Source organism: Parus major, chromosome 5 (assembly GCF_001522545.3).
Source record: "Parus major isolate Abel chromosome 5, Parus_major1.1, whole genome shotgun sequence".
In the NCBI taxonomy this organism is placed as follows: domain Eukaryota; kingdom Metazoa; phylum Chordata; class Aves; order Passeriformes; family Paridae; genus Parus; species Parus major.
The window spans coordinates 37,861,982-37,887,120 of NC_031774.1; the positions used below are offsets into that span (position 1 = coordinate 37,861,982).

Here is a 25,139-nt window from a genome sequence, read left to right on the forward strand (position 1 = left end):
ATTCCATTCCATTCCATTCCATTCCATTCCAAGCTGTTAAAGGACCCAGGTGATGAAGACTTTTCACCACTTCCTTCTTTCACAGTTTGTGGATCTCATTGCTTGAAAGTGATAGCAAAAGTAATTCTTCAAGCACCAAGTTTCATTTTCAGATCTTCTTCCTACAAATAAGTATCATTTTTACTCCAAAATCAATTATTAGTCAGTACCAAACAATGCCTAAAACAGGCCTGATGAGGATTACCACAATAGATATAAAAAGGTACTATAATTTACCAATTTTACTCTAAAAATTTGAGCAAAATAAAAAACAGTAAATGTTTGAGTCACTAGATCAGAAGCTAACTATTGCTGTATCACAGTTTTGAGTATGATTTTAATCTCAGTTAAGTGACTTCAAGAAAGTTACACAATGAAACTCTCAAGTGAGAAATGGCGTGAACAATATGCAATTTTGTTGATTTGAGCTACTCCGAATCATAGAGTCCACAAATGCTAGAATTGTATCTCCAAAGCATGTATAAAAAAGTAATTGCATTCTAACAGCTTTAAAAAATGAAAAAGTAAAAGAAAACAAGACTTTAAACTGGCCTAGGAAGGAAAACTGAAAGGACAACTGCTACTGATTTAAAAACAAAGCTTCGAAGATACATATAGGAAAGACAAAAAGACAGTAGACAAAAAAATGCCAAGCCTTGGGATGATATATCTAAAGATAAGGTAAGAGAGACTGTTATGAACAAGTTTGTTGTGTTTCCTTAATATATATCTTTTCCAAGAAGGGTAATTGGGATCATAAAATAGATAATGCAAGATATTTTCCCATCATCTCTTACATCTGGTTTGGTACAGCCCCTAATACATAACTGAGAATAAAAATTCAAATTTTTTAAAAAAATAGGTTTTTTCCCTCTTAAGCCCAATGAGGTGGTCCAGAGCTGAAAATCTATGCCTTTCAGGTCGCATGAGCTCTTCAGACAACAGATGGAAGCACTGTAGTTAAAAGAAGCATCAGGAGAATCCTAAAAGTTGCCAGAGCATTCCTGCTCTTGGGTCAGGAACTACAGACCTGCCAAAACCAGGGGTCAGGGACACAGAAGTGTCAGTTTGTGCAAATGCTTTCCAGGCTATGAGAACTTTGATTCTCAGGGCACTTGAGCTCCCTAGTTGGACCTAAATAACTTGAAAAAGTATCTCCTTTTTTTTCACCCTAAATTTTGGAAAAGCCATGCTTTTGGCCTTAGGCCAGCTTCCAGACTAAAAATCCCTTGTTTTTGCATTTTAAAAAGAAAACCTGCGGCTCAGGTTTTTCTTAAAAAGAAAACCTAAATGCTGCATCAAACCAGACTATCAAATGATTCAATGACTGTTCCTAAAATTCATGATCCTATATTGGCACCAATTGACTCTTGCATCTTTGTGTATCCAAAGGGAGAGTCCGAGTAAATCCACATTTTTTGCTTCCAAACCTGTAAACTGGCTATTAGCAGATCTTTGCACGCATATGGTGGTCCATTTAAAGGGTAATTGCAGCAGTTCAGAGAGTGAATGCTGGTTTAAGAATTGGTTAATTGAATACTATTAGTTAAGAATCGTATAGCTACCTAGGAACTTTAGGTGTTTTTGGCACTAAGCATCAGCAAAAGGAAGATGTTGAAATTTCTGTTTTCAGATTAGGTTGATTGATGAATGAAGAAGTAGAGAGATTCCAAGTAAATGTATCTTGTCTCAGGCATCTCTCTCATTTAAATCCTGACATATATGCAGGGGACTTAAAGCTTAAAAAAAGCCACTCAACAGCCCTGATAGCCTTTATTTCCACATGGTCCAATTAAGTCACTGGAATGCAAAATTACAGACCACTGGCAGAAAAAAATAGTCTTAAAAAAATGGACAAGTGCACAGCCTCCAGTAAGCTGTCTTCACTACTTAAGGTTCTAATAATATGAAGACCTGAGGCAGATTAAGTGGAAAACAACACTCTTGAAGCCTAAACTCTGAAATGGAAGTAATTATTAGCCTAAAAACACTCAAAGTGTCTGAGAACAGCTGGGTCTTCAGTTCTGCTCTTCTGTGGAGTGTGTACATCTCATCACCACAACTTAACATATTTTCTTCTGGAATTGTCACCTTGGCTAATTTAGTGGGCAGAGATCCAATTCACAGTTCTTTTGGTTTACATTTTAGTCAAAGTGTAGTTTTGAAAATGACCATCAAAAGGAAAGATCCAGTACACTTTACCGTAAATTGCTTTACAGCTTATTTTAGTGACTACAGCAAGTCACTTGTTTCAGGATATACATCTGAGAACGGAAGAAAGTACCACTGAAATGCTATAGTTGCCTCAGTTTGAGGTTACTGTTTTCTTTGAGCTTTTTTTCACTATTAGTGGAGGAACAGGCATTTATCCTGGTCTCAATACCGCTTTACTCACCAGATCACCTATGACACTTTCAAGATCTGAAACTGCTGCTTTGAGACTAAATCTATAAAGAACATGCTAAGAAAAGCTGCATTCTATTGCATTTACACCAAATTCTCTGCTTTATTTGTGCAACCCACACAGGGTTAGGTAGTATTTAAACCCTAAACATCTGTAGCCCTTAGACTCCATTTGTTTCAAGACAGTTTGTATTTAGTATTTCAATCAAACAGTTCTGATTTGGTTTTAAATATATTTACAACTATCACGTTCAGGCAGGTAAGTGTTAAAAGCAATGAGAAAACAATAGGAGGTTGAAGTATGCAATGCAATAAGAATGTTTAGCATGTCCTGACACTCCAACTTCCCCCCCCCTCCACAGTTCAGGCATCTAATTGTTTGCTTTTCCTCCTACATACAATAATGAAGTGAACTACAAAGTGTGATGACAAATGGTCCCAGGGTTTGAATTCTTTGGAATATATTGGCATTTGTAAACCAAAGAAGAAAGATAGATATAATCAACCACCCTCTTATAAGAGAAGGATCTGGAAGAGTATGTTGGCAAAATCTTCAAACCACATTAAGCACTAATTTGAAAGCATGTTTGAAAGGAAGAAAGCAATGCCTCTAATACCAGTTTATTTGTATAACAACAACTAGAAACTGAACTTGCTAGACATATTTTGAAAGATGGAAACAATTAAAATGCATTAGTGATCTAAACAGGCACTGTATTTTAAAAGAACAGAACTTTAAACAATCAAGGTTACACATATCCACATTTTGTTGAGTAATCCTCACCTTCCCTTGATCTCCTAATATTTAATACTTGTATTACATGGAAACATTTCATCTCTGCTTACAGAAATTCACAGGAGTTGTCTATACATACTTTTGCCTGTGGAAAAAGAATTATACAGTATCATGAGAAAAACCCCATTAGCTGCAAGATGGCAATTTTTCTGCCTCCAACATTAAAAACTTGGACCCTTCTGTTAAAGAAACCAAACACATAGTGGTCAGGTTGCACCATATCATCAGTGTAGCCACTAAATAGTCAGCTCATATCACTAGTAAATAGACATGGATAAAGTACACTGGGAGGACACATTATTCACATCTTCCTCTTTTCCCTTCTAAACAAGATACTACTAAAAGACACAGTATGGGAGAAGGCTTAGCAAGGAAATGAATAATCAAATATTATTTTAAATAGTTTTAAATATTTCATATTTAAGCTAAAATAATCGTTAAATTAGGGATTCACATAACCCACATTTTTTGCAGTCATGTTCGAAATGCAGCACTTCAGATTTCTGGACACTGACAACCCCTCCTTAAAAACAAGACAGAGTCATTCCAAAACCCAAATATGAACTGTTAAAAACAGAGACATCTTCAGATACTCACTTTTAACCTGCTGCATTCTTACCAGGCCATCACAGACACATTGAAACTTCAGAAAATATTGTCATAACTTCATAACATGAATCTCCTTCTCCGTCTTTTGCATGCTTTGATGATCATCAAAATTGTTGGCATTTATTAACATCATCATTAGCACACAATGAAACACACAGTTGTCACCCCAGGAGAACAGTTCATACCCACAAGATACTGTATCTATCTTTCAAAAGCATTCTTCCTGTTGCTCTTAGTCTTGATAATTTATGTGCAGCAGAAATGTAGCTACAAAGAATGATACAGAGTTGGAGATTTCCAAATTGATTCTTGATCTCTTTGTTTTATATGAAGCATGGTTCCAATCATTACCTTTGATGGGGAATTACTTTTAATTACTTATATAAATGTTTTAAGAGGTTGATTAATACTTTAAAAACACAAACAAACAAAACCAACATTGTAATCAGTGCACTTCAATTGCTACTTTAGACACCCCAGAAAAAAACCCCACTATGTATCAGAATTTTCAAACAAGGCCCAATGAGGTAATGCTTTCCTAGTAGCAGAGTACTTGCATTTTAGGAACAAAATGGTGATAATTACCCCATGAAACAATTTAATCCTTCATTAAAGGTTAAATGGTTAAACACTGAAGTAAAGAATAATAATCTTGATAACTAAAAATCACCATTGATACAGCTAGTGTCAAAGTAAGAGAGAACATTTGTGTTAGATATTAGGGAAAAATGCCCTACTGTGAGAGTGTTGAGGCATTGGAACAGGCTGTCCAGAGAAGCTGTGGCTGCCCCATCACTGGAAACATTCAAGGGCCGTTTGAATGGGGGGTCTCAGCAACCCAGTCTAGAGGAAGGTGATCCTGCCCATGGGAGGGGCACTGGAATTGCTGGTCCTTAAGGTCCCTTCCAACCCAAACCTTTCTATGATTCTTTAACTTCAAACACACACAGGTAGTACCATCATACTATATCCTATAATATTTATATTGTAGTACCGGCCTGGAGCCAGTTTTCAGGAAATCCCTGCTTTAGAGGAAATGAAAATGAGTTAGTGAAATAGGATTTCAACAGGCAACAGAGAATCAGGACTACAAAATGTGAATGTTTCCTTTTAAATATTCATTTAGGGAACAAATGTCAGATAGCTCTGCAGTTGTAAATACAATCTCAGCCATTAGAAAAAAAAGATGATAGTATACACAGAACACGAATGTGTCATACTTGGCCACTCTTCCAGCCCTGTTTCACATATTTTTGTGACAGCTATTCAAATACCTTAAGTATCAAAGATTTGATTTGTAGGATAAAATATGTAAGTTCTGGAAGTAACACATTTGTATCTATTCAGGATTTAATAGGTGCTCAAATTCACTCATTTGCTACTGAATTCTACTAATAACAGTGTGAGCCACTAGGATGTATTATTAAGAGATGCACATTCTTGTTCAGAGTTAAGAATAGAAGTGTAGAGGGAAACCATCCAAGTGTAAAAGTATTACTGGAGAGGGAAAGAAAACTTAAGGAGGAAAACTACAGGATTAAAAGTAAAAGCATGTCAGAATAACACAGGCATGTCATCTGCAAGGTTCTGTTAGCAAAAGATTTAAGCATTTGCTTATATAGCTAACATTATAATACAAAACCAAAAAGCCATGCCACAAGTAGCCAGTGTCAGTCAGACTTCAAACCCCAGCATGCAAGCAGATGCTGTGCAAGGTGATAGAATTGAGCAGGCACTGTGTCTACAGGTGCAGGACCACCATGGCCAGCATCTGGCTGCTTTCCAAACTCAAGGCTAAAGGTCCAGGTGTTCAGAGGCACTGTTCTGGCTCCACCAAGAACACATTTACACTGTAGGTCTTTCAAACACAGAACTGGGGCTTTTTGAAGCCAGAAAATTTGTGCTCTGTGACACCCATAACGTTAGTGACAATGTTTGAAAGTAGTAGTTTCTATGAGTGTTTATAATATTTTCACAATTAGTATGAAAGCCTGTGAACTCCAGACTATGAATGGCTCAAAAGCCAATTTTCTTCCATTTTAATCTAGAGCTAACACAGGCAATATTCTATGTGAAAAAGTTATTTTTAATTTAGATATTTTTAACCAAGTGTTATATAAGATAACTTTTCAACTAATGCCATATCTTCTTGCAACAGTTACAGATTCATCTTTAACTACTTCCAGTAGCTTCTTAATTTCAGTATTTTTTATCATAAAACATAATTATCTTCCTATTGAAAAGACACTTTTCAATAGCATTTATTGCACACTCCCTGCATGGCTAGGCTTCTGTTTGAATACATGATCTCAGCAAAAACAGAATAGCCTAAGCATCCCAGTAAGAAATTTGCTTTTGTCTCTGAAAAAGATAGCAGAGAAGCACAACACTGCCATCTCCACCTTAAATGCTGAAGTACAAGCATCACACACATAATCTAGTGAAAAGATTATAAAATATAGCAAATAAGAACACATGTAAAGGATTCTAAACCTTTTGTGAGCAAATTAAGAGAACTACTGTCAGGCTAAAATTAAAATTAATTTTAATCAACCAATGTAGGATACCAGAAAACCATCAAACTCAACAGTCCCAAAGACTAAAGGAGGCAGAGTAAGCAAGCTCTCAGCCTGCCCAGCCTCAGTCCATGACATCAAACAACTGGCATCAGAGAAGAAATGTATCTGAAAGTGTCTTATGCCATGTTTTATCTGTCAGTGTTCTAGATGTGGTGGCTTTTCTACTGATGGACTTCATGCTGGGAAGCAGATGACAACTGACTCAACTTGCTGGGGTTCTTCATTTCATATACATTAAAGTGGATTATACTCAGAGCAAAGTACAGTATGAAGGCTGAAATACATTCCCCAGACCCTAACTCAGTTTAGCATACATTCAGTGGTAAACCAGTATTATAAAGAAGAGTTTATTAAGGTTTCTTACAAAATAAAAAAAAAGAACAAACAAAAAACTAAAGCCAAAAACAAACAAACAAAACCAAAAGAAGAAAGAAAAGAAAAACCAAACAGAAACATTAAAAAAAAAAAAAAGAGTGAAGCCTTCCTTCCCTCTTAATCCTCACAGAAAGATGAGTAAAGTCCTTTTTCCTGCTGTGGATTATTTGAATACGCATCTTCCTTTAATGGTATTTGTTAAAGTTTCAGGTTACCTGAGAAGCAGGCCCTACAAGGGAAAATGTGGAAGGTGACAAACAGCTTCATTAGCCACCACAATAGAGTAAGCAAATTAAATTGCTGATGTGTGTTAAGCTTTGGGTGAAGTTCAGAAGCCAAAGAGTTCCTGGCACCCACTGCAGCCTGATCAAACAGGTAAGCAATCACACGAGCCTGCTGCTACCAGAACCATTACCTACCCTTCCTCCACCGACTGGGAATCCCTGCCAGCTCCCGCAGTTCGGGCAAATAAACTGACAGAACACTATCCTATCAAAAGCAATTAAGTTTCTGTCACTTAAGCTCCTTGGATCAGTTCCCTAAAAGGTCAGCTTCATTTCAAAGAGTTTGCTAACACAATAAGAACAGGCATAGATAAATAGCACCACCTCTCCATAGGTCAATGAGGAACATTGCAACAGAAGAATATACTGTCAACTTAAGTGCACCCAGAGTTTGGGCACCAGATAGTGACACAAAAGCTACTGAGATGACAGCTGTAAATAAAATGAGAAAAGCATTCTTGCAGGTAGCTTTTGGCTAAGGAAAGAAACAGGGCTCATGAATTTTATCCCCACCAATAACACAAGTTAATTGTAGAAGCAAACAATAAATGGAAAATCTTCAAAATATCAGACTGACAAGCACCCTATTTGGTGTTTTAGTTTTGCAAAGAGCTGGTATACAATCAGATAGCACACAAGACTAATCCAGCCAAGGAATGGTTTGGACAGGAAATTTCCAGAAAACAAGTTCAACATACAGAAAGTTCATACTTAGTAAATAGGGAACTTTCTTCAAGAGACAGTCTAAAAAGCTTGGGAGTTTATTGCTTCAGACATTAGAATGAGCAGAAGGAACTGAATTAATATATTTACTAGCTACAAAAGGCATAGAAAAAGCTCAGGACCTTCAACTATTTACCTAGTTTGTAGATGTGAAAAAAAGGTCTATTTTAACTACATACACAAGGAGATAATTTAGAAGAGATCACTGATGACAAATATTTTCCCCATCATCAGGTTCGATACCATCAAGGTTCTGGCAAGAACACAGAGGAAAACAAAGCACACAATTGTATGATCAGTGCATCCTGCCACTTAGATCCTGCTTGGCACAGATCATGTTTTAGAAAAATATTTCAATCACCTGATATGTTATGTACAAAGTATGGCCATCAAAGTTCTAGAAAAAGCCAGATTTGCTGAACAGAAGTAAAGCAAATTAAACTTCACTTCCATTAAATGGAAACAGACCTGGAAGGATGTTAGGACTGTCTGACCACTGCCAATCTATATCCTTCAAAAAAGAGTGAAAAACCCCAAATGTGTTGGACACTAAACAATGGTAGGAAAATTGTGCTCAATCCAGCCCCAGAAGACAGACTTCAGCCTCCAACTGGAAGCCAACTGAAGATGACCAATATATAGGGGATGCAAATCTCAATAGAAAACATGAGAAGTTGAACAAGTCACAGGTATTATTGAAAGAATATCTTCTAAGGCAACCATTGACAATTCCCTTACATCACAGTTTCAAAGTCTGAACTAGAAAGTGAAAGCAAACCAGCAAAACTGTTAGTTAAGTGTAAATATGCTCAGACAGAATACTGCTTAGATGTTAGCTCACTTTGTACAATAAAATCAGGAGAGGTGGAATCTATGTCAGTGGAGACTACCATTTGCACACCAATTAGAAATAAGCTATTTCCAGATACATACCCCAGATCCTTTCATAAAAGGCCAGTGAAGCCTGGTCCAAAACACAATGGTGTCAATGTGACTTTACATAGACAACCTAGAGTAAGAAAAGTGAAACACTAAGAAGAATTTTGTTTAAGTTTGAGAATAGAAGTTATAGAACAGAACAGGAAACATATATTGAGAGCACTGTAGTCATGAAAGGAGTGATGGAGAAAGATGCCAGCGTTACATCAGAACAGCTCTCCTCCTTTCCTGTAGAAGTTTAAATTTGTTGGATGCAAAATTGTTGTATACAAGACTTGGGAGTTATGAGTTTTCCAGGAGATTTATGGAGATCTTCTGTGCACCATACAGCAGTTATTGCCAAACACATTACATCTGATCCAGGAGTATCTGACAACAGTTTACACACTTTAGAAGTACAAATTCATTTTGCTAGATTTTTCAGCTATGACCTTTACAGCCTTACAGAAATACTTTTTTCCCCCACGGATATAAGCAGAGAATGTAAACTATAACAGAAATAGAATTAATTATCCCAAAAGCCATTTCCTCCAGAGATATTTCTTTTAAATGACAGGAAGTTTTCCAGCATTTTATCCTAATGTCCAAATGCAGGTGGAGATACCAGTACAAGTCTTGTGCAAGATCGTAGAGACATAACCTAGCAGATTGTGTCAGATTTACAAGTAACTTTAAAAAAATAGTATTTTTAATAGAGTTAGATTAAACAACTTGGGTGAGATGGGATCTTTGGTAGCCAACTGGATATCAGCCCAGGCACTGCAATGCTTAGAAAGTTGCTGCCTGACTTCAACTGGGTACTTCAGAGAGTTTAAACCCACAGCTAGGGAAAAAATTTGGCAACAAGCCCATGCCTTTATACATACAGGAAGTAGACAACTGGAGTTAGTAATGAGCGTGTTCACATGCTGGACTTCACAAGATATCTGATACAGATCTAGGACAGCTCAGAATAGATTCAGGGAGTGAAAAATTTCCACTGATTTCAGTGGAACTGGGATACTGATTAATCTCATGGTTCAGGTATCTACAGTTCCCCTAGAACTGACGGGTAACAATTCCTCTGAAAGCACACATGAAAAGTTAATGTATTAGAGTCCAAAAAGCAAGACAGTTAAAACCATTATTTAACGTTTCAGAAGATTAACTGACCACCAGAGCCACTTCAACTACAGTTACACTGTCTAATGTTTGATCTGTACCAGTATGCAAAAAATTATTTCAAGATTCAAAGACCTAGGAAGAGAGCTAGAATGAACAAAATAAAACCAAACACAAACAAGCAAAAAAAAAATTAATTAATATAAATCCACGCAAAACCCACCACCACCAAAAACTCAAACAAACTAACAAAATACACTGAAAAAACACCAAATGAAAAAAACAAAAACAAATTATTGGAAAAGAGAATTTTCTTGGTTCCTTGGTTTCCTGGCTAAGTCAAGGAAGATCCAAATTCTTTCCCTGGACTCGAATCACCTGGGTCTGTTCTGAATTGTTCAGTGAACAAGAGGAACATAGCTTTTGCTTATACAGAATGCAAACAGTTCAAATCTTGCTCATAGTCAAAACTATTTATACTACAAACTCGAATATTGAAATGTTTACAAAACAATTAGCAAACATATAAAGTATGTTCAATTTTTACAAACAGTTCAATCATCATACAAAATGTAATGCTGTGATTTATTTATCTCTCTGAATTTAATCTCTTAACCAGAAGAGAGTTTGTAGTCAAAACAAAGACAAAGCAAGCTATCCCTAATTCCAGTTGCAGTAGATAAGGTTTCAACCCTATTGTTGAAAAGGAATTTGGAGGACATTGTCTCTTTCTAAGTTTTTCAGTTCTCCACAGGTTTTGCAATTAAGGTTCTAGGTGCAATTACAGATTAATTAAAATATAGGAAACAAAGATTTAGATGTAAACAAGATTTAGAATGAACAGAAAAAGCCCGTTTAGGACTGAGCTGGTAATGATTGTGATACCATCTCTACTTGACAGCAGTGGTTTTCTCTCACGGATGTTATCCTTCTTCAGCACACAGAATGCAAACAACTAAGTCTGAGTAACAGAGAAGCATTTAGTCTTTAGGGTCCTTGCTGCTTCTCCAAAGGACTGCAGGAAAGGAGAAAATGAAAAATAGTAATAAAATGAGCACATTAAGAAAGTTAAAACCATCTTGTCCTCCTTGCTCCCAGGGTTTTTTTCCCTGTTTCTCTACAAGTTGCATTAAACTTTCATAGCATCACAATAAAACTCTCTACTCTTCTTGCCCGTGTCAGTCTTGAGGCACCAGAGAGAACTAATCACTTCTACAAATCTCAGCACACCAACTGAAGTCTTCAGAGAAAATACTGAAGTAGCATAAGGTAATTCATGCATAATCAAGGAAAAAAACAGCCAAATTTTGTATTTGTAAGTGATAATATTTTACATGAGAAGATAATGAGTATTTAAACAGAAAACCATTAATTTTTCCATTCACTGAAAAACATATTCATAAAAGAAGGGACAAGCCATTATGTAACAAAGATAAGATTATACTACAGAAGCATAAAAGTTGCTGCCCAAGTTAATTCAGCCCAGTTCCAAGTGTTCACTCTAGGTCTGCAAGACTAAGCAACTGACAAATCCAATTAACAGTCTTATGCATCAACTGATCAATATTCTTTCAATACTTTTAAAGAACATTTCTGAACTTAGCCTGTGTGTAGACAAATCCACCCACAACACTGTAAAACTGCTTTATCTGCAAAATTTTTAGTATTTCATTCTATACTGCTCCTTATCTTCACACCAACAACTGACAAATGACATTTGCAGAAGATGTTTAACAGCTATCTCTTCCAATTTTATGACCACTCTTTGCTTCTTGGGAGTCTTAAGAAGATACTTTTCCATTTATTTTCCAGAGTTATAATCTATATCCCAAATCTTAATTCAGGGAGAAAAGAAAAATAATTTCTGCTTACAGTAAATAGCATGACATAGGTACTACACATTCATTCACTGGGTTTTGATTAGATCCATGCTGAACAAAACAGTTACTGCCCATCATTAATGTACATTCATCTAATAGCAAAAAAACCCCAACAATAAAAGCTCATTTTTCAGGAATAAAATTAGATCTCCTTTCATTCTCTTTGTGAAACATGATTTTTATGCCACCGTTGATCCAACATCCACTCCTACATGAAAGGCTCCAGCTACTGCAATTTCAGTTTTTCCCAGAAGAGGGCTAGTCCAGTTCTAACCCAGCAGACCTCAATGAGATTACAGAAAAATGCTGCATGTGCTGCCTAAACTTCCACAAGGTCCACTCTGTATAAAATACTTCTCAGCTCTTGCCACATCAGCCTTCCTAATCACAAATGACAGAAAATAATAAAAAATGCTGTCCCACAGAAACGTTCTCGAGATCTGGCTACAGGTTATTTTGGAGGCTAAGTGCTAAGTATCTGAATAGTGGTTTTGTGCAACACTTTCATCAGCCCACAAAGTATCCTGCCAGCGACAAGAATGCATCTCTTAGTACAATATTTCAGTTACAATTAAAAATTGCAGAAGTTCAGCAACTCAGTAACTTGATTATTTAACTAAAGACAATAAAAGCCAGTATATATAAACTTCAAAAGCCTGAAGATAATAATTGTTTTCATCTGTAAATCAATACCTTTTCAACAGGTCAATATTGATAATTATGATTATGAAATTTTGAGACTTTTCAAAACGTTGTTTACTATCACATATAGACATCCTTATAGCCATCCACACTTTAGGTGCATTAGGTGCATCTTGAGAAGCTTTCACTTGTTCAAAACCAGAAAGTAGGAAAAACATTTACAACTGTTATGCCCTATTATGTAGTCTTCAACTGATACTACATTTTAAGGTCTACCACAATCCTTACCAAGTTTCGGGGCAGCTATAAATGGCCTGGTAAATTTGGTTTTGAAATCAATGAAATTTAAAGAAATCTGTTTCCCTTTTAGCTCTGCAACAAGACACAATATTTTCATTTGTAAACATGCTGTTTTATAATCAAACATTTTCTGCTTTTGACAGTTGCCTGAAATAAAATCTACTGAACTCGAATAACTTACTTTAAAAATAAAGCAGTACCTTTTCAACATAAATCTTTCAATACTTTCTGCACTGCTCCACAATCTAACATATATGGAAAGATTTTAAGGAAAATTTAATCGAGTGTCCAAATATAACTCTACTTTAAACATTAGGTCATCTAAACATCTGTCTCGAATATATCCCTAGGGATTTAAATCAAAAGTCTGCTAAACATGTACAATGATTTTGAAAATAAATAACAGAACAAATTTAGTCTTGATTATGATTATCATGCTTTTTAAAAGGAAACATTTATTCTAATAAGAAAAGTCTGAACTAATTTAAACTTTATGGACATTAACTTAGAAGAGTTTCATACCATAAATAAGACATTTCTTTCCATTTACTCTAGTCTCTATTAACATTCATGGATTTATATCTGCAGAAAGCCTACATGTTTTCTTCCTCCCTTTTAGAAATGCCTAATCAATAAACTTTATTTCTTACCATATTAAAAAGTGGAATTTTGCAGAAAGGAGAAAAATTTGCTACAAATCAACAGAAAATATTGATTTGCTTTCTTTTTGTCATCTGGGATGGCTATCATCTTATTTCACAATAAGGAAGAATATGCCAGCCAAAGCATGTAGCACATTGATACTTATTTTCTTCACTGGTTAGATAAAAACACAATAAAGACTGTTTTAAGCAAGGACTGTCTCATTACCCAGTCAGCATTACAGTTTTGCCTTGTAAAATTTTTACTAAGAGGTATAATAAATAAGTGGCAGCCATGTTCCCCCTGCTTAATGCAACAGCACCCTTCAGAATCTTAATCCCATTTAGGAGAGGAGAATTAAGCACTTATCTGCAAATACAGTACTTTCTTAAAAGCGCCAATGCTTTGGCTCTGCAATAACCAGAGACTTGGAGATGAATGAAAAGCAGAACTGTGAAGACTCTCAAAGCTCTCATATTCTTCCAGGAGTCTTACTCTCAGAATATTGCCCATTCCTCTACGTAACTCCTCTTTTTGATGATGAACTGATCCCAGGATGAACTAGTATAGAAACCCAGAGACAACAGAGGCTACCAAGAACATGATGACAGAAGCATCTAAAATGGGCACCGGACACAATGTTTTGAATGTGCAGCATGATCAAAGCAAGCACTCTTGCTTTTCACACTATCATGCAGTTCTGAAAATTAAGGTACACACACAAGATTGTGCTGCCACTGGTCAGCATCAATATTAAGGAAATGTCTTGGAAAAATAAATTATTCTAAAAACCTATGAGCACCCTGACACTTTGTTTTCTACTTCTTGCCATGGTGTTATGTTAGGCACACGTGTACGTCACCACGTTCTAGGCAGCATTTCAAAACTGCCTGTTTTGAACATACATGTAACCAACCTAAAAACCCCCACTGTACTATCACAAATCTCAAGAATTCATAACTTCATGGCTCAGATCCAAAATTCATCTAAAGATCAGGAGCACCACCTTTATTGTTTGGTTCTTAAAACATCTACAGTTCATAATTTCAAGCTTTAATACCAAAATACTGAGGGTAAGATTTGGTTTTAAAATGAAGTTATAATCAAACTTTCAAATTCAGAAATTAATCACATAGCTTCATAAACTGGAAGAGACATCAAATATCATAGAATCCATAATCAAGAGTTAATTTTTATTTCTGTGCCTCTGATTATGACAGAAACATTTTTTTTTTCACCCTTGCCCTTCCTATCTTACTGAGTTCAGTATGTTATCTGGAGCCAGTGGACAAAACAAAGTTTGGTGATATTTACTATACATTCAAAATATATATTAATTTTGAAAATCAACCCTCTAACTAAATATTAAGAAATAAGTGTTAGTAATAGAAAAATAAGTAAACCTTAACTCTGTTGCAAAGCCACTCAGAATTGCAGAATTTGCTCAAGAGAAAGTGAAATAAATACTGCAAATAATTTTCAAAAACTGAAAAGTCTACTAAGACTTTCATTTGCTTTTGGGAGTGTTGCTGTTTGGGGGCACCAGCCACACATCTGCATACTTCAGTATAATAAAAACAGTAAAAAGTCCAGGAAATTAGGATAACACACTGAACTGGGAAATGATTCATTGACTAAAGACTAAAAGATGACCCATAAACTGTGTTTCCTGACAAAAATTGATGGATTGAAAATGATCCAGAGGGAAAACAAAAGCAGCTGTTAACGGTGTAGTTCAGTGTCTGAAAAGCAGATCTAAACGCCAATTACTCCTGCGTTTCCTTTCCCACTGTATGGGTGGGACTTCTCAACAACATTCAGACTTCACAGTTACTTAATCATCAGAAAACCACCACTGTAGACAACTGAAACATTAATTACCTGTTTCAGATGTTGGTGCAATGATATCTAATTGTAATGATTCCCCAGGACAAGACAAGCTGCAGAAAAAATGGCAGGCACTTGTCCTGTAACTACTCTACTTTCAATACACCCAAAACAGTTGACCTGTAGTACAGATTTTCTGTAGAGAAAATACTATCTTAAGATGGCTGATATTTAACACTTTCTTGCACAAATAATTAATTAGACATCAGAGAATTTCATATTATAAAAACCAATATTGATTTACTTTACCCAACAACTGGACCAATGTTGTTCCCACAGTCCGCTAATATCAATTCATCTGCTCCAACAGGAAAAAAAAATTAATTGTATGTTTTCAAGTCCTGTTGAAGAAAAGTCCATTTAAGGCCTTTATAATCAAGACTGAGATACTTGAAAATACTTAGAGGCATCACTATTATCCATTCATTGCAATACTGCTTTTCAAAACTTCCAAGTTCTAGGAGTCACATCACTATCTGAAAAGGGTTTTTTTTTTCCCCCTTGTCTTTAGCCCTTTTACCTCTTTTCATTCATACCAACCCTAATCATAATACTTAAACCAGTCTGTAAATGTCAGTATAATCGTTTTCCAGAGAGAATTTCAATCTTGTAACAGACTAGTTCCTCCAGTCTCGAGGGTATGATCTTGAGTGTCTCCCACCCTGATAGCTTGAAATGGAAAAGCAGCAAGCATAAAGAAAGAATGTTTACATGCATAAGGACATCCAAGGTAATGCCACAGAAACTAAGCTACAGTTAAATGAAAACTTGTAATAGCATCACTTATCAGGCAAAAGTGCCAGATTTTATGCACAGAAATAACTAGAACCAATTTTCATTTTCTCTTCTAGAACACTGCCACAGAAAACACACCTACTGCTATCAAGTCATGCTTTGCTGCTATACGTTAGAATTTTATTCTTCCTGCATAATAAACTTTGGTGTTACAACAATTTAACATGGATTTGAATATGTATATCAGTCACTAAGCACAACTGATGAAACAATAAACAGAAATGAAATATTGTTCTTTATGCCAATATAATCTTGGCTCACAGAAGCTGTAAGAGCTTCAGAATTGCCTCTGCAGACAAAGCATTTTTTGCCTACAAATTTTACAACAGGCATGTTCCAATATTAATTATTTTGACTACCTACATGATTTTACATGTATAAAATATACTATTCCACAATACTATTTAACTTTAAACTCTGGCAACAAAATTTTATAGCTTATTTTGAAGAAGTATGTATGTTTAAGCTTTTATGCTTTGCTGTAGGTCTCATGCCTGCAAATACATGAAGGAAGTTAGCAGAGGCTTACAACAGTGTGTATGTAACACTGAAGTCTTTACTTTGGTTATAGATTGGCATTGAGAGCTTGATGACATTTGTGCAATACTGCATAAAATCTATGCCAAAATTAAAATAAGCAAGACTCAAATTTCTCACTGTGGAAGTCAGTTGCTATTTGCATATTTATTATACTGGGACAGGAACATATCCCAATTTTTTTATTTATATATAGTATCATAGTATTACATCCATCTGTTGACTCTTACCAGTGATACATCACCACTTATAATTTTGTGGTTAATTCAATGACAGTCATATTCAGTGCCATTGGTTGTGCAGTACACATATGAAATCAGCACTTGTTGATCATCATTTATTTGACACCTATAAGCTTTTATTTTGCATATTATCATTCAAAATTACACATGTTTATCTTCTTATCTGCAAGAGCTTCAAGATACATTTTTATCGCTCTGCTACACGTAGGAAAAAAAAAAAACAAAACACATTAACATCTTATTGTAGTATTGCACTGCCATCTTGTGGGCACTAGATCGAATGAGTGCAAATCACTACAGCGTTTTCTGCGTGCGAAGTTAGTCGTTTTGACAGGTTTGGGTTTTTGTGGAGGGTGGGAGATAAGGGGTGAGGTTTTCCGAGAAAAAAAACCAACTTATTACTCTAAAAGCAATAGAAAATTTATAACTTTTCTGAAAACCCTCAGGCTTACCATATACACAAAATCTGATGGATAAGTGCCTTGTTACACCCATAGAGGATTCTGTGCACAAAATGTTTTGTCCCCATAGGCTAACATGCCAGACTAAATAAAGCTCAATCAACTTTCATTTTATCCAGTGCATCCTATTTGAACAAAGACACACTTGGAATTATGATTTTGCTGCAGGACTCAAACCAAGTGAGTAGCAGAGCAAGTCTGAAATTTAATCCCCAGGTACAAGCCATTTGGTATTAACTGTATCTGGATCCATGGACTAAAAATTGTTCTTTTCAGGGTCCCAGTTTCTACAGAAAGTACTAAGCATACTACAGGTGTCATAACACTTTAGAAATTATGAAAGTTCTTACTTTTTTTCTGTCACTGTTACATAAACATGCAAAATTTACTTTATACCTTAACCCCCATATAAAAGCTATTACATTAAAAAATAAATCCCCAAACACAGCTTGAAACACATTTAAGAGCTCCAGATGGTTGTTTGTGTGTTGCTAGTACACTTCAATAACTCAATTAAACAAGATCATTTCATCCTAAACACTCTCTGGACAGAGACAGAGTTGAGGTCAATGGCTCTGTGTCTGAGGGGAGGCCAGTGATGTGTGACATCCCTCAGCGCTCTCTCTGTCTTGGGTCCACTGCTCTTCGGTGTCTTCATCACTGACATAGACAGTGAGACCTCAGCACATATGCAGATTACATGACGATCAGCGGTGCAGTTGACAAAACAGAGGGACATTATTCCATCCAGGATCCTGGACAAATTTGATACAGGGGCCTACAAGTACCTCATGAAGTTCAAGAAATCCAAGTTCAAGGTGCTGCACCTGGGTCAGGCAAGGAGAGATGTGAGCAGTGTTGAGACAAGAAGTCATTGAGAGCAGCCTTGCAGAGAAGGACTCGGTAATTCTTGTGGATGAAAAGCTGTACATAAATTTGCGATGTACACTCGCAATCCAGAAGGATGACCTTATCCAGGGCTGCATCAAGAGCAGTGGGGGCAGGCCAAGGGAGTTGATTCTGCACCTCTGCTCTTGTAAGACCTCACCTGCAATGCTGCATCCAGATCTGGAGTCCTCAGCACAAGAATGACATGGATCTGTAGTGCAGGCCCAGAGGAGGCCACAAAGATGACAGTGAGTGAAATCTCCCTCCTACAAAGACAGATTGAGAGAGTTGTTCAGCATGAAGAAGACAAGGCTCCAGGGAGACCTTGCTATGGCCTGCCAGTACCATTAAGGGACTTAAAAAAAGGAGAGACAGGAACTTTTTATATGGTCAGACAGTGACAAGACAAGGGGCAATGGCTTTAAACTGAGAGGGAAGTTTTTGATTAAATGTTATGAAGAAATTCTTTACTCAGAGGGCACTGAAGTGTTAGAACAGTGCAGAGGGTCTAATGTTGGCCAAATGCCCATGCACCTACCAGAATTATTTACTCATTTTCTGCTGCGAGATAGGATTAGGAGAGCAAAGCAGGCTTGAATTTTAAAGGGTATAAAGAATAAAGAATACTGTCCTCCCTCTTTGAACTGTATAGTGACGAAAGCAACAGGGAGCACATAGACCTTGCAAAGGTGCTTCACATTTTCTTTTCAGCAGGTCTCATAATGTGCATGGTTGTCTGAGCAGAAACAGATAGAAATCTTTCCAAGTTTTACCTTCCCAATTGTTCCTACGTCCTCCCAATTTCTAGAAGCAAACTGGAGGAGGTCCAGGAACCTGATATCTCAGCTTACACACATTTAACCTTATTGGGGTCTTCTCTCACCCAAAGTTCTCCTCACCATATTGCCAACCAAGCAATTCTTGTCCAAACCTCCAAGTCCAGCACCAGGTTGGCATGCTATTAGTTTCCCAGACTAGCAGAGAAAATTGGCTTCATTGGTTGCATCTAGTGCATTCCTTTGAAGCACTTCAACTTAAAGAACATTTCCTTAAAACGATTACTTTTTGACTGCTTCCCATCCTTAGCTTTTTTATTTAAAGATTTTGCTAACATTTGAAATACTAAATCAAGGCAGTGAAAGACACCGAGCATGTACTGTGTTCAGGCCTCAGATATTTCAGCCTTAAGTGACTTCAGGGAAAGGAAGGTTTAAGCACTTTAAAACATTATGGGTCAAGTCAAGAAAGTTACAAGGTGTAGCTAAGTACTTAGCTAGTTGAAATTACCTCTGATGATTAACTGATTATTTTAGTAATGTGAATGCCCATTGCATGGCTTAAAAGGAAGAAAAAAGCACCCAAGAAAACATGGGATACTCCTCCTAACTTTAACTCCCAGAAAACTATCATAAAAATAATAACAAGGGAGGGGGATAATTAGACAATTTTCCTGCTGCTAAAAGTGCTTCCTGTACATCTATTATGCTCCCTCTCCCATTCATAGGAACCAAATAACCTACGGTGTTTCACCGAGTATGCTGGCTAGTGTACCTTGTAATGATTTTTGTCTGCCTAATGCCTCTCACAACAGGAAGACTGAACACTGGTTTTAATACTGTATTTGCATTTGACAATCTTAGTTTGACAAGTGGCTTTCCTGCTTAGAGGAACCATGTATATATGGTTCAAAGAAGTTGCTGCTATCCTGGTTAATCAACTTTGTCTACTCCTGAAATAAAACACCTCTCAAGAGAAAAGGTTTGGACTTTCAAAGGAGCTTAAGAGAATTAGACTCCCAAATCTTATTAGGTTTCAATGCAGCTGGAAACCTAACTCTTTTTTTAAAAAAAAATTAAAAAAGATATTAAAAATTTGAAGCTGAGAAGTACAGAGAAGCAGAAACCCTGCTGTTTCATGAAAATATGAAGAATAGGGGGAAAAAAGATCAATCTGGATTATCCCTATGAAGTAATTATTTTATTTTAAAGCTCATTTTGTTCTGACTTTTCCATATTCATTTTACAGTAATTAATTTTGCAGTTCAAATTCATTTATTAAATTAGGCAAAGAGATGCACTGAATTTTCAGCAGAAAAGTACTTAAAGATTGGTTAAATATTACAGATCTGAAAAACATGTCACCTTTGTATTTATCACTTAATATATGAAATAAATGCTTTAAAATTTTAACTTCAAAATTTAAAATGTTTATAGGTTATTTGCACATATATGAAAGAAAAAGTGGTGATCATACAAGTAAATATTAATTTTTATTTTTGTTTACTGTGGTTTTAGCTAATTGTTTCCATCTGAAGTCTTTTGTTATTAAAAAGCAAGAAAACACCTGTATCAAGTAGAAGCATCCTAAAACCTTCAGAGTAACTAGATCCAGCCACCTGCCTTCACTGTGCCAAGGGTATCTGTGCAATTGTTTATGACATTTGCACTTCATCATTCAAACTGACTCAACACTCTGTTACAAGAATGTCTTTACAAATTAATCTGGGTATCACATAACATACTTTGCACTATTCAGCTCCTCTCTCTGAAAAAAGAAACATCCATTTACTTTGTATGCAACACTATTGTTTTAATTTGTGCCTTTTCCATACAGGCAGGCAAAACAAGGATTTTTTTGATCTTTGTGCTTTAGAGAAACAATTCTTCCTGTGACTTGAACCCTGCATTGACTGAGCTTCTCAAATAAACTTTTGAAAAACTGCTATAAAACTAAGGAAATCTGAGGCTCCCAAGTTGATCTTTCCATGGTGATACTTGCAGTTTAGAGTTGATTTTCTGTTTAATTTTTTTGCTATAAATTCCACACATGCCTTAGCTTACTAATTAACTACTAGAGAAAAGGAGTTTGCCTGCAGTTCCGTGTACTAGAAGGCCTGAATTCACTAATGAAGTGTCCCAATTACTTTTCAATTGAAGTCCTTTTCCTCACTATTGTCATACACCCAAGCAAGCAAACAAAACCAAGTATTTTGAATTATGAATTATTAACCTTCACTGAGGAATCTGAAAGATGGGAGTAAACAATGCCAGCAGAAGTAACATAAGCCAAGCCTAAGACTTTTTTCATATTTAGAATTTCATTCACTCTCAGGAAGCAGAGCTTTCCATTTCACATGAAGTCAGATTACAAGCCAGATGAAAGCAGACCCACCCCTTGCCACAAAGTATGCATGAGGTCTGTCATGCTTGACTTTTACAGTTCAATTACAGCAGAGAGCTGTTCAAGTTTAACTTAGCAATGCCTCTGACAGCCAACAGTATGCTTATATTTTTTCCTCTTTAAACACTGAATACTTTAATTTCTTCTTCTTCCAGCATGCCAGTATCTTCCATTTTATCAGTCCTGTAGACTAGGCTTCATGCTTGATTTCTTTCTTTCTTTCTCTTCCCCTGTCTTTATTAAGTCCATGAACAAGTCCTGTCATCTTCCATGAAGTGTCAAAAAATCCCTTTCTTCCTGTTCTGCCAGCTAGGGCTTATCTCCAATAATTTTCCACTCAACCTAGCAGAATTACTTCTTATCATATCCTTTTGCATCAGACATGCAGATTCTAAATAACCTCTCATTTTACTTATGCAGGCAATATTTCTGACCCTTCAATTACACCTACTGGGCTGTGCCATTCATCCCCAACCTCCTCAGTACTTTCCTACCAGTACTTTGATAAGAGTCCAACTCACATATACTTCCTAGAAACCAGCTTAACTAAGAATCATTTATGCTTGTTTGGGGGTTTGGTTTGGTTTTGGTTTTTTGTTTGGTCTGTTGTTATTGTTGTTTGGGTTTTTGGGTTTGTTGTTTTTTTTTTGTTTGTGGGGTTTTTTTTGTTTTGTTTTTGTTTGGTTGGTTTTTGGTTAGTTGGTTTTGTTTCTTTCTAAATACCAGGCCATGGTACACACAGCAAAGTCACTCTAGCATATCTGTGGCAGTCACTTGAGGCCAGGAAACAGAACAGAACACCTAAAAGAGCCCTATGTCCTTCTGCAGAGACAGCCAAAAGCAATATAGGGTGGTCAAAGTAATATTGGGAAACTAAGGTCAGGAAACAAACTCAATCCTTTTCTCCTTCCTTCCACCTTTTCCATGTTGGATCTACACTTGCTTAAGAAATTTAACCTTTGGACCGAAGACCTCAAAACTCTAGCCTTCACCTTCTACTTTCTCTGTAAATTAACAGGAAAGAACACCACTGAGTTTTAAGCATCTGTCAAGCAAGTTTTCGAGTTTCAGCCATTTCCCTTTAATGAACCTTAGAGCTCCCATTTGAATCACACAACTAAAACTCCCCTGGTATAATTTCAGTGTTGTTCAGACTTAATTGAAACAATCATTACTGGTTTGTTTCAAAACTAATGAATAGAAATTTCTGTACAAATTTAAGGCAAGTGATGCAGCTAAGGAACTTTCTTGCCTGACAGGAGATTAAGCAAAAGGTTGCAAGCACCTTTAACATTGTGCCTCTGGACTAGATACAACAGGAATTATACTTTTATATATACATGAAGTATAATATGCATTATACATTTTTTAAAAGAGTTGCATGTGGATCAATGGTGTCCTTGAAAATTCTCTCATCCTAATACTGATGCCTACCAGATTACCAAATATTTTTCATTTATCTAAATTACAATTTTGTCTGTTTTGTTAAGCAATCTGTTCTTCTACAAAGAGAGCCTTTAGCAAAAACAGGCTCCTGCCAGAGGATGGTTACATAGTGTATTAGATCAATCTGAACCACTAAGACACAGGCCAGCTGCTAAGGACAGATAAATCTGTCATCTTGCAAAACATATGCTGGCAAAACACCTCAGTATCCCTTCAGGTTGAAGAGTTTTCAACGGTCTAGGACAAATTAAACCTTTCCATTCTTTCCTATAGGAAGATGGGGGTGGTACCAAGCAGAATCCAAAAAACCTTTAGCACTTCAAAGGCTACAGAAAAGCTTCATAAACAGTCATACAATACACTGAAGGGCTGGGACAGCAGTCATACAATACACTGGGACAGCACACTTCTCCACTTCTGCTATGACATCTCTCGCTGTCAAAGGAGAAGGCTGAAAACAAAGGACATACAGAGTCACTTGCATGAAAAGGAGGTGTTCAATTGTGTGTTGGTGGCAGGAATGCATAGAAGTGGATTTAGAGGTACTAGGGGAATTATAGGCAATGGAAGACCAATCCACATGTAGTGTCACGGCCACACAGGTCTCAATCAAAGGAGAATTTTTCTTGCACACATTACACTGAAGCCTTAGATAAGACACAGAACACTACCATGTAGCTCTCCTCTTTCATGTAAAACGTATTATGACAAACAGCATTTAGACCTCAGAAGAGACACTAAGGGACATTTAAAAACACACTACATAGTTGAAATATTACCAGGATTTACAAATACAGACTGAATTAGGCCATTGTGTTAAAATCCCCTATGCTGTAGACTGGCTTAAATATTTCAGTTTCACTGGGATTTAGGCAAGAAACCTGAAGAAATTGACCAGCAACGATTTTATTGCTAAACAGACGCCTAAGATTTTGACATTTGACATCTGTACACAGACTACAAATGAATGAATAACGTCCACATTCCTAAAAGTATTTTTAAAACCCTACAGAAACTCATTTCCACTGTAGCCCTGCGTTGTTTTCTCTGTAACTCAGCGACGAAGAGTGCCACGGGGAAGGCGTCTGAGCCGGACAGCTATGTTTTCTGTCCCGTATGCAGGCGCTGGAGGCGGATCCCCGCCGTGGACTGCCCCGAGCGCGGCTCTGCGGCACAGCCGGCCCCAAGGGCTGCGGCCGCGCTCGGGGCCACCGGCGGCTGCTGCCGTTGGAGGGGCCCGCCCGCCACTCTTATCGCTCGAGGGGCTGCGGGGCGTGTGTGGCGCAGATACACCGCAGGGCCGGAGAGCGCCCCTTCAACCCCTGCCCCACCGGCGGGCCGAGCACCGATGCAGAATTTGCCCCGGGACCCCCGGGCTCGGGTCGCCTCCGGGGCCGGCCCGCGCCGCCCGCCGGGGGAGGAGCCGCGCTGAGGGGGCTCGCTCCCCGCCGCCCGAGCAGCGCCGAGAGGGGGAGGCGGCGCGGCCGCCTGCGCCTCAACTTGGAGGAGCGGCGGCAGGGGACGGGCAGACCCTTCCCGCCCACGAGGAACGCGCCCACTCACCCGCCGAGCCTCCGGCGACGACTTGGTGAGAGGCCTCCTGCAGAAAGCCCCGGGGCTGCCGAGCCATCCTTGCCCGCGCCGCGGAGGCGACCAGAGGCAGCTGGCGCCTGGAGAGCGGCTGCCGAGCCGGGGCCGAGTCCGCCCTGGGCGGGTGGGGAAGGGCCGGGGGGGCCGCGGTTATCTGCGGGCGGGAGGGGGAGCCGCGAACGCCGGGGGCGGGGGCCCGGACTGCGCGGCCCCGCGGCGGCCTTTGGCAGCCGGCCCCGGGCAGAGGGCGGCCCCGGGCAGGGCACGGCCTCGCAGCCACGGGCGATCGCTTCCAGCCGGCAAAGCGGCTGCCTCTCTCTGAGCGCAGAGCCGGGACGGCCGGCGCTGCCATCGCCCAGGCTGGGGCGGGGAGCGAGGCTGTGGCGCTGTCGGCGGCGGACGGCAGCCGGTCGCCTGCTGAGGCTCGGGCCGGGCACTCCCGCCTCGGGGCTGGTGCCGTACAGCGCACATCCTACTCCCTCACCGCTGTGCAGCGCGCATCCTGCTCCCTCACCGCTGTACAGCGCGCATCCTGCTCCCTCACCGCTGTACAGCGCGCATCCTGCTCCCTCACCGCTGCTGGGACCCAGCTAGCGCCCGCACATACTCTGCTGCTCAACTTCTAGGAAGGGCCGGTGATGCCGCGGGGCTCACAGGCTGTCTTTTTGAAGCCTACTGCCCTTTTAAAACCTTTAGTCTAGAGGTTAGTTCCATCTCTTCGATGTTCAAAGGACGCGGGTATTTTGTCACTTGGAGAGTAGCTATTGCATGTCCTACACGGACCTGTTGGCCTGCCTTAGT

The 25,139-nt window shown here is 38.3% G+C and overlaps 1 protein-coding gene across 1 annotated transcript in view; it reads right to left on the reverse strand.

Moving 5' to 3' along the window:
* Positions 1 to 24,690, reverse strand: part of SLC25A21 (solute carrier family 25 member 21) — a 235,331-nt gene extending 210,641 nt beyond the window's left edge. Inside the window, exon 1 of the mRNA XM_015630253.3 lies at positions 24,312 to 24,690. Coding sequence (XP_015485739.2) covers positions 24,312 to 24,690 — 379 coding nt within the window. The remainder of the gene's footprint in view (positions 1 to 24,311) is intronic.
* Positions 24,691 to 25,139: the final 449 nt, after the last annotated feature.